General features: G+C 31.2%; 1 protein-coding gene across 8 annotated transcripts in view; it reads right to left on the bottom strand.

The window, feature by feature from the left end:
* mmd (mind-meld) overlaps positions 1-1949 on the bottom strand; it is a gene marked incomplete at its 5' end in the record, with an annotated part of 153114 nt that extends 151165 nt beyond the window's left edge. For all 8 annotated transcript variants that reach the window (XM_067053174.1, XM_014435115.3, XM_067053173.1 and 5 more), the window contains 1 exon segment: positions 1870-1949. In XM_067053174.1, coding sequence (XP_066909275.1) covers positions 1870-1949 — 80 coding nt within the window.
* Between the last annotated feature and the right edge of the window lie 9451 nt (positions 1950-11400).

Genomic DNA, 11400 nt, shown 5'->3' with positions numbered 1-11400 from the left:
GCAGTTATTGATTAACATTATAAACAGTAGTAAAGCCAATATACCAATGTAATTTCATTCTACTATCTGAAAATTTGTAAACTCTCGCCAGATAAAAATCTCACTATATGAACCTTGTAATTATTCTTAGGGGACATATGTCCCAGAATAAAGTTATTTTTTCATTTCATTTCATTTCATTTCATTTCATTCATTAATCATATTGCAATATATATATATATATATTACACTGTGTTCTACAAATGTTCTTTTGCAAAGAAACCCGTTTATTCTCTTGTTTCAATAATGGCTTTAAAAAGAAAAATTAATAAATCTGCACTGCTATAAATCATGGAGATCTGGGGTAAGGAAGTACTGTTACTAGACGAACGGTTGAGTGAGGAAGAGATGGGTTATAATCACGCTCGACCACCAGATTTTTCCTTAATTATGGGTACCCACTTTATGAGACAGGGTGGACCCCAGGAAGGCTCCCGGGTTGGCTCACGGCTACAGTAACAGAATAAGTAATTATCTGTCACAGCCGGATTCGAATCCAGGTCCTTGGAGTCAGTAGCACAGTGACTTACCACTGAGCTATCCTGCTCCTACCAATAATTGCTTTGTTATTATTAAACTCAATGATTGTTTTAACAACATTAACAATAAACTAGGAGTTTTAGAACAAACCGTAAATTGTTCCGAGATTGCAAGTTTAACCATTAAGCACTTATTTACCATAAGTGTATTCAGCTCATAAGTCACATCGATTCCTAACAGATTTTCAGCAGATGTTGAGAAAGGACCCTTAAATAACATTAGAACTAAACCAAGCTTTATAATAATACATTATATGGATTTCTAATCTAGCTCAATGCAAATAATTAATCCTTGCGATACGTAACTCAGCAAATATTTTTTTTAAGTAGTAGAAACACTTTAAAATATACATAAATAAATAACCAATATTTACTTTCATTGTTTAAAAAATAAATGCCATGGAAGAAATGACTAGAAACAGAAAAATGAAAACAATCAACGAGTGCAGGGTAAAAACAGAGCAGTTATATATAAGAATCCTGATGGTGCGCCTCGTCATGAAATTAAATTTTCTGAAATTTATGATGATTACAGTTTTTCTTCAATTCTTTACTTTTTTGTTTTGTGAAAGATTTACACTAATACTTCTTTTAGAGCTGTTTTGATCAGTAAAAGGATTTCTTTTTTTTTTTTTTCTACTTTACGATAATTATTCTTTGAATACGATATTAACAAAATCAGTTGTATTCATTCAAAAATTCGAAATTAAGTAGCCATGATACGATTTTGGCTGTACTCTTGAATTAGTGTATAGTGTAGGAATTTAATACGCTTTGAGTCAGTAATTGCTAGATACTGATTAAAAAAAAAATACCGCCCTTTTGATTTTGAACATTTTCTAAATCATTATCGTAAAAATACAAAAACTCATGTACGGACAGTGAACACAATTTTATTTAAAAATCATAGACAACTTTAAGTGCTATATAAATATTGCTGTTTATATTTTATTTAATTAATATAACTGAAGATAATAATTTTCCCTTTTAATTGTTTTTCACAAAGTGAAATTTATCTATCATATGCTGCAGTAACAACTCAAAAATCGTGTGCTCCAAAGGGATGATTTTAACATTTAACTAGTAGAACATCATATTTAAATTTCAAGGCCAATCTTGCTAATTTAACTTCCCCGAACTACAAGGCAAGGAAAATATTGTCTTATTTTATATAATAATTTGACAGAAATTAATACAGAATTTAAAACGTTGAGCAATCACTTAAAAATGCAAGATATGTTTAATATATTAATATTGACTTTTATGAAATATAATACAAATTTTAACTTACGTATTGAGCTCCAGGTCCAGCCTAAATTTGTGGTTGAAAGCCTTTATGAGCAAGGACGTACGATGAAAGTGTTTGCCAGTCTGGAAAAAAAATAAAGGAAATATTTTTAAAAAATATTAAAAATTAAAATTACATATTAGTCCAATAAAAATATAATCAGTAATAAATAATAATTTTAGTTTTTGGAGAACGATACGAAATATTTAATCTTATATATTTCTACAACCGTTTATTTTATACTTTCAGGAGGGAACACTACTTCTTAAGTCAAATATTTATGTCCATCAGTTTATTGATTTTTTTTATAACGTAGTAATAATTGCCTCATTTAAATATGGCGTTAAATTGCAACTGCAAGCCTTCATATAAAGCAAAACCAGATCACAGACACCTACACACACAAACACACCCAAAAAAAACTAAAAAAGAAATACTTTCTTACTTCTATGATTCCTAATAATTGTTTTTGATTCACCAAATGACCATATCTACCTGTATTTTTTCTTAACTCCACATAATTTATTTATTATATTACAATTTGTATTAATAATGCATGTGTGTAGTAATAGATATTAGAGTATCCTTAGTTTTATCATATTCGGTATCATCTTGTTTTATCCTCATTATTATATTAATACACTAATTGTAAATTTTTCAGCTTTAATATTCACTTCAAAATACTTTCAGTTATTTTAATGTAATATAATCAGTTAATTTAATTTTTTTTAACAATTATTATTTTATTTTTATTTTTCATTTAGTATTTGTTAATTAAATTATTAGTTGTATCACTTGAGATCAATTCATATTCCACTAATCTAGCTTAAAAATTGTATAGCCTCCTAAAATAGTCCCAACTGTAATATTTACATTTCATTTACGTCTATAATTTTTTTTTTTGTGTTATGTATGCACCGACCGATAGATGTTGTCATCGGTATTAGATGTAATTTTTTTAATTAATAAAAAAAAATAATAAACTACTTTGAATTAATATTTAAACTAAAAGTGATTTTTTTTATATTGATTTTAGAGTTTTTTTAACAATTTCAGTTTGACTTGTTTATTTTTTTTTATTATTTCGTTTCACTATTTTTTTTATAGCTCATGAAATAAGCATCTTCAAAGTCAAGGATGATCCGAGCGTTTCTTTGTTAATTAAAATGATATTTCACCTAAGATTAATATTTATTCTTCTATTTTGCCATAAAAAAGAATATTGTAATAAACATTAATAAGTATTTTGAATCATTTGCCAAACAATTATAACTGACAACATCCATCACATTATTTCAGCTATCCAAAGATTCGGTTCTAACTTTTCGCGAACTATACTCGATATTCCATAATATAAGCAATTTATAAAAAAATTCGAGGGGCGAAAACCCGCCAACTATTCCATAGGAAACGCTGGAATGCGAAGAGAAAAATCGGCAATCCTGGACCTGGCAGATTTCCAGAGCCGCTTTGTGCTGGAGCAGTAGATCCAATAAGCCTAGAGTTTGTGAGGGCACTCTCAGCGCCAGGGATTTGTTTTCACTCTTTGCGGCTAAGTTCTCTTTATAATGCGGCCAACCCACAGCACCAAGGATCTGATCCAATATGTCCAGTCAACAGGGCAGATTCACTAATCCTCACACATCCTGCATTAAATTTATTATTAACTTTAAAATTGAAAGATTAAGAGTTGATAGACTGTAATATATACAGATATATGTAATAGACTGGATTATAGACAAAAAGTTTTTTATTTTATTAATCTTTACAGTTGGTCCTTGAAAGCTTTAGGCACACACATTAAAAAATAACTGATTAGGTGCACGCACGTTTTAAAATTGGATCGATAAGAGTTACTAAAATTATTTATAATCCAAAATCCTCAATGCTTCTTACTTTGTCAATATAAAATCATACATAAAGACCTTAATGTAACCAATATAGCACAAATACCGTTCCTTCCATAATAAACTCCCTAACCACTCAAACCCAATAGTTTTTAACCTTTCTTCTTCTGCCATTCCTGACAATCCTTCGAGGTGCCTGAAAAGAAGATAGCCACGACAGCTACTTATGTAAAAACGTAATTAGAGTGCTACCGATGGGTAGTTTCCCTACACGCTTGTGTCACTTCATTATATATATTTTTTAAAAAATTATTTATTGATATTTACAACTGTACATAAATACATCAAGTCAATTTGAGGAAATCATAATGATATGGTACAAGCATGTAGAGAAACTACCCATTGGTAGCACTCTAAAAACATTTTTACAATATAAGGTCTCGAGCCCATCTTCTTTTCAGACGCTCTGAGGATTTTGGATTGTAAGGATAGGATACGAGAGGAATTCGAAGGTTTATTGGAACCCCAAAGCTCAACGCCGTATTTCCAGATAGGCCTTATAATTGTCATGTAAATCAGTCTTTTGTAATGAATTGGAAGTGTGGACCGTTTGTCTAGTAAGCGCTGTAATAGTCGAAATCGACGGGCAGTTTCCTGTCTTTTTAGTCTTGTGTGAGGATTCCAGGTTAGTCGTTTGTCCAGATGTAGTCCAAGGTAACGGATCTGTTCAACAGGAGTAAGGGCAACATTATTGAAGTATACTGTACGGCAGTCAGTAGGTTTACGACATAGGGTAAAGGTAATTTGATGGGATTAGTTGAAATTTATTTTAATCCTCCAATTACGACACCATTCTTCGAGGGTTGTGATATGGAATTGAAGAGTTTGGGATGCATTTAAAGGGTTATTATTAACAGCGAGCCCACATGTGTCATCGGCAAACGTGGTGAGGATAGTGTTAGGATTGGTTGGAATGTCTGCTGTATAGATTGTGTAGAGGATAGGACCGAGGATACTATCCTGAGGAACACCAGCGGACTGAAAGAAGAGGGATGAATAGGAACCTTTGAGGTTTACTTTAAATAATCTTTCAGTGAGAAAGGAACGAATAATGAGAAAGTATGTAGGAGGTAGGAATTTACGGAGTTTGTAAAGCAGTCCTCATTATAAACTGAAATCAAATTTACTAGATGAATGTACAGTTGTAAATAGCAATAAAAAAATAATAATAAAAATATTTACAAATAATCACACATAATTTTTCTCAATCTTTGTACTAATCCGTCAAATATAAGAATAACCTATCAATTGTAATATTGGAATAATCATCAATACCTGTCATCATTTTTCTTCATCAAATTTATCCTGAGGAATTCGTACTGCTTCATAAAAAAATGTAAAATAACATTTCTACAATTCAATTTAAACTACAAATGCAAAATTTAAATACTGGTCTAAGGTCTTGAATCTGACGGTGAGTTTTGAGAGAAATCGCGTAGATCAGATGTTTCGAGTGAAAATGGAAAAGAAGATAAGCTACGAAAAATTCATACTTTTCCAAATTAGAAAGACAATCAAATAATGTAAAAAATGTTTGGGCAGCACTGCTCGTAGGAATAAACAAAAAAATATTTGTCAGTAGTTGTTATCAATATAATGGATGTGGCTCCTGTAATTATTTGTTATGTTAATAATAGATCTTAGTATTTTTATTAGATGTGATATTTTGTTAAAAGTTTTTACAAAGGAATTTCAACGTTTTTGCCACAAAATTGATTTGTACCTACCGAAAATTCGCAAGACGTCTACAGACATAATACGTGCCTATGATACTTGAAAGCAACGAGTTTGGAACATGAAATTATTGACTTAGGAACGCAGAAGTAAATTAAGACATGGAAGGATCAGGTATTGTTTTTTAAATTCTTAGGGTCCAACTACCACCTCTGAAAGTATTTTTTAGCCTCTCCTTGATCGTCGGATATGATGTTTAATAATCCGCCTTTATTTTATTTATAATACTGTTCTTTACGCTACATTGAATTGCCGCCTTCAATACCTCGGTGTTCTCTCGTTTCGGCACCACATATGTGATGGAGCACTATATCGAATAAAATAAAGGAAAAGGTTTGAAAAATACTTCTGTAACAAGACTGTTTATTATATTTAAATACCGTTTACATTTAAGGATTTAATTAAGGTCTTTATTGCCGCACTCCGTTCCATCACTTATTTATACATATGTATGTATTGATTTACTAAAATAAAAAAAAATAAATACCTTCTTTAAAAATGCTAATATACTAAACTATAACAAAATACAATGCTATTCGGGGGTGTCGTTACAACAGCATATTGCGCATACAAAATGTTTACTGTGTCATCACAAACATTTGGGCTGAGTCTAGCAACGGCTGTTTCGAGATTTCTGTTGTTTTTTCTCGGATGAGGTAGGCGGTGAAAAGAACCGGGAAGCAAACATTTGCATTTTTTACCATCACAGAAGAAAAGCCGTATTCTCTCATTTTTCTCTCTGTTTTCACAAGTTACATGCTCAACGGCGTATCTCTCACTTCTTAGAATGGAGGGTTGGAAATAAAAGGGATGCCTAACAGAAAAGTTTATGGAATCAAGATATTTGCTTAGATCTTTTATACAAGAAAGAAAAATGTGAAATTAGGATAAATAAAAGACAAGGGTGATTTAATTATTTAACACAGCATTAGCCGCTATATGAGATTTTCTTTTCCAAAAATTTGCTTTTGTTTATTTATCACTATTTGCTATTCGTGAAACTCCTTTCATTCTTTTAAACCTACCATTAGTGACTTGTGGGGATTATGTTTTTGTTTGATCTTCAGTAAACGTAGTTACCTTTCAATCGATATTATCATTCAAAAGATCTTTAACTATGAGAATTTCTTATATTACGCGACTATCCTGTAAATTATTTTTCTTATTTATGCAAACGTTGGTATTTTGAAAAATTCTGACAGCCAGCGCTAATGGCTATAATGATAAACGACCTAACCTGTATTGTATTTTTTTTTTTGCATAATATCCTTAGTTGGTATATTTTTAATTTTCTGGACTTATTTTTACTTATATTTATTATGAATCACGGAAGTTTTTGTCAAGATTACAACCTTAATTAGAACCGAATATCACAGCTGTGATAAAATAATGCCTCAATCTCTTTTCAATATTTTAATATTTTTTAGTTAAAACTATCCAACGCATACTCAGAGAAAATGTTTATTTCCTATTGCACTCTAATTTTTTTAGACTAATATGTGGCATTCAATGTTAAGTCAGGTTTTTGAAATAAGTTGCCTAGATTTTTTACTAGTTCTAGTACTGGTAGTAGCATCTAATGGATATTAAGTGGCTAACACCCTGTTCTACATTAATTAGGGGTAACAAAGTTTCTCGGATCCAATTCGAAATAAATGGCTGACGTTGAGTCGAAGACATCAACGACTCAACAAAATACTTTCTAGTTTTGTTGGAATAAGTTCAGTATAATCCAGAATGTTTTTTTTTTCTATGGCTACTATATACATTTATTACTTTTTACATATGTGATTTTTATGTTTAAAACTCCTTCTTTATTGATCTTTATAAGTTTTTATAATAATCAATTATATATTTATTACTATTATTTTAATGTATTTATTTTTCTATTATATGTATTTTGAATTTTTTTTTTTTTAGCTTTTAATGAACATTAACTGTGCATAACCAAGTAGGATTATTATGTACAAATATTTTTTCTATATTTCGAATTTTTACTGTGTATTGTACTGAAAGAGAATTATATACAGATGTATAGGTTAGTAATAGAAGAATAAAAATTTGAATATATAGAAAAAGAAAAAGATTAAAGAATTAAAAAAATAGGAAAAAAATCATGTACTACTATTATTTATTTTAAAATTTACTGAGTATACCTATGTAATATAAGAATGATAAGTAATTATCCAACCATTCGTAGTATGCTGGGTGTATAGCTAGATCCTCCCTAAATTTATAATTATACTTATCATAAGGAAACCATATATAGGACCGCCCATAGCTCAGTGGTTAAGACACAGTCTAACCAATTTGATGTCTATTGGCGGTATCGGTTCGAATCCGGCCTGGGACGTTGACTTTTTTCATTGAGTGGCGGTCCCACAAAATGAAGAACTTTGACCCCCAACCATGGTTAGGCAGTATAGGACTACAAATGGGAGTCTTGGGCGAGAAAAAAAAAAAAGGAAACCATACATCTTAGTAAAATGGCAATTTAAATTTTCAAAGCTCCAAATTAATGAACACGATTGAGAACTAATTGCGATTATAATTGATTAATCATTTCTAAAGCTGTCGTTAGAGGGCTGAAATTATATTTAAATTCTTCCAAAGGCCTGAACTCCTCCGGTTTTTAGGGAGCTTCTCAGAGTTGAGGCTCCACTAAATTGTTTCCCCGCGCGGGAATAGTTTCAAAAATACTCCAACATCGTTAGCACTTTTTTTTCACTCTTACTCAGTAGGACTGCCCCTGTGGCAAAGGGAACACAGCAAATATATCGATTAGATTCATTCAGTGTGTATTGGCAAGCCGAATGTGTACCATATGAAACGGATACAAGAGGTAGGTGTATTTATATCAATTGAGCCGTGGGGCGTCGAAGGGGATTAACGGAAATGGAACGTCGAAGCAAAAAGGACGATTAATCTTTTTTCGGAACAATGGCTGTCATTGGTGACGGGTGTTGGCGGGCACAGGCGGGATTTGTGGCCGTGCGTAGTGACACCTCACGTGTGCCCGCTCTCTTAATGGATATTTGAAGAAAGGATCCCAGGTCGATCTTGGTTGTAAATCATTGTGCCTGTCAGTAATGGAGCAACCTCGAGTGAGCTCATCGGGATCATCTTCCTCTTGGAGGCTCTTCGAAAGTTTGAATCGAATCCAACAGTAATATCTTCCTTTTTGACATTTAGTAACAACCGAAAAAAAAGAAAGTAAAATATATTTAAGTTCTCCATGTTTCTTTGAATGATGCCACAAAATTCGGGATCCAGTGCGTAATAAACCACTGCTTCGAGGGGCGCACTGGCGTATTCGGTCCGGGGATCGACTTTTATTTCTATGATGGTCTCACAAAACGAAAACTTGACCCCCATCTTGGTTGGAATATAGTAATAACCTGTATACTCCCCCCCTTGTATCCCAGCCAAGCTGCTACCGTCGCCCGTCGAAGTACATTTAAGAAGTACAATTACATTTAATAACAACATACAAAATTAAATATATAAGCATACATATAAAATTATGTTAATCACTAATTTGAAATTATATAAAATTAATTTACTCCATATATTGATTAACTTACAAAGAAAAAATTAGTTCAATTGAAATCAACACATTTCACAACTCATTAGGACGCATCTAGTCTAGGCAAATCGACCCCAAAAGAATTTGAATAATTTCAGATTCCGTTCTGATAATTTATCCAACGGGGTTTGCTTTTTTTATTTTATGCGAATATAAAATAGTCGAGAATAAAAATACCAAATCATTCATTCTTATAGCTATTAATTTGAATAATGAAAATTAGTCACCATAAATTCTACTGGTCCCAACAAGTGATCTACGGCTGGTATATTTTCTTCAGATTCGCTTTACCATATAATTTATCTGATACAATAATTTATTCGTCTCAAGATTCCGTTTCTTCAGTATTCAATGATTAACGAGAATCCTTACGTTTATTAGTAACAAAAATTAGAATACGTCTGCAGCATTGCTTTTTTATACATTAATTAATAATAAATCTGTAATAATATTGCGGTATAAGTAATAGTGATACGATTCATCACGTTCATACCAAAATAATGGATTGAATTAAGAAAAAACAAACTGGATCAAAATGTGTAATTAATAATTAAATAAGAAATTGAAATTTCGGACTATAATATATTAAACATTACAATTAAAATCTGTACCGCTACAACCCATGAAGGGTTAAGGATCCAGTACTGTTACTAGACCAACGGTTATGCAAGGAAGTGATTTGGTCAAAATCACGCTCGAACGCCAGATTTTTACCCAATTTATGAGGCAGGGTGGACCCCCCGAAAGGGGGTCAGAACCCACAGGGTTGACTCACGGCTACAGTGTTACAGAAAACAATTTTCTGCCTAGCCGAATTCAAACCGGTTCCTTGGAGTTAGTAGTATCGTGCCTTACAGTGCCACCAAGCTCCCTCTATAATATATTAATAAAATAAAAAACAATAATATACTTACTTAAAAGTACAATACTCAAACAGTTTGCCTCAGGGTCCCAAAGGACTCTAAGTGGTACTAGTGCATTTTGTATTAATATTTTGAAACATTTACGGGTATAAGGTCAAGAATGTTTAGGGATATGGAGGTCCATAATGTAGCGTTTCCACAGTATTATTATTTAAGTATTTTGAAACGTGCTACATAATCTTCACTTACAAACATGGTATATTTTTCTGGTTTATCACTGATTGTTAGTAAAGGACATACTAATTAATTTAGTCATAAGCAATATTTATAAATTTGAGGATCTTGAAATTAAGTCAATATTTAAAAAGATAATAATATTGTTCTCATATTAATATCATTTGTCTAGTAACTGATGTATTTTACACAAATAATAATTGTTTACTACAATATTTACAAGTTTGGAATAATACCATAAATTTCTCTTTAATGAACATATTCATAACTCCTTACGAAGTATTGAGACTGAATTTCTAGGAAGAATCAATAAAGAAGAAGAAGCAATCAATAAAAATAAATAATTAAAAAACAAATAAAATAAAAATTTTAAGACAGAAAGAAAGGATACTTTCAGCAAATTATTGTTTCAATCCCTAAATAATAATATAGTGAGTGCTAAAATATATTATGCACGCTTTCACTGGTTAGAAAATATTATAGCAATTTTTTTTTATCCTTAAAACATATTTTATTGGTTTACATTAAATTATGTCTCGCTTAAGTAAATGATAATAAAGATAAAAGAGTTGAGTTACAGTATATTAAGTTTCCTTAAGAGATAAGTATTCAATTGTTATGAGTTCAACTGATTACCAAGTACCTCTCAAGACTTAATAAATGGTGCCATTAAACTTATTAAAGGTGCCATTAAACGAGCAGCCTCCAAGTTAAGCTATTAAATTACAATTTTCTGGTAAAACACAGTCTTTTTCATTAAGGACTCTGTATTGTGCAATGACATTCAAAACAGATTTACATCATGAAGTCTAAGTAACGTTGTGTATTAATGTAAAGTATCTGCCTACTCTGATACCTTTCCCGGACCCTATCCATAGACCCAGGTTTCTTTTTTTGTTTTTTTTATGGGACAATGTCTCTGACGGACCTCAAATGTATCATGTCATTGAGCGACAGTACAAAAGCCGAGAAAAAAAAATGAGTGATTTCACACCAATTTTTGATAATTTTAGTGAAAACTATTTATAATTACTAGTCAAAATTTATAAGCTAACAAGTATAGTTAGGGGGAATAAAAAACATGGTTGTTTCAAAACGTTAAACTTTTTTTTTCATTTGGAGCTCCATATCTATAAACTACCAAGATCAGTAAAATACCCAAAAAAACATCATTTAATACAGTATATTTTCACAGTAATATATGTATATA

The sequence above is a fragment of the Halyomorpha halys genome, unplaced genomic scaffold, assembly GCF_000696795.3.
Source record: "Halyomorpha halys isolate HHAL.00 unplaced genomic scaffold, Hhal_1.1 Scaffold1519.1, whole genome shotgun sequence".
Classification (NCBI taxonomy): domain Eukaryota; kingdom Metazoa; phylum Arthropoda; class Insecta; order Hemiptera; family Pentatomidae; genus Halyomorpha; species Halyomorpha halys.
This window is presented reverse-complemented; position numbering and strand designations above follow the sequence as displayed.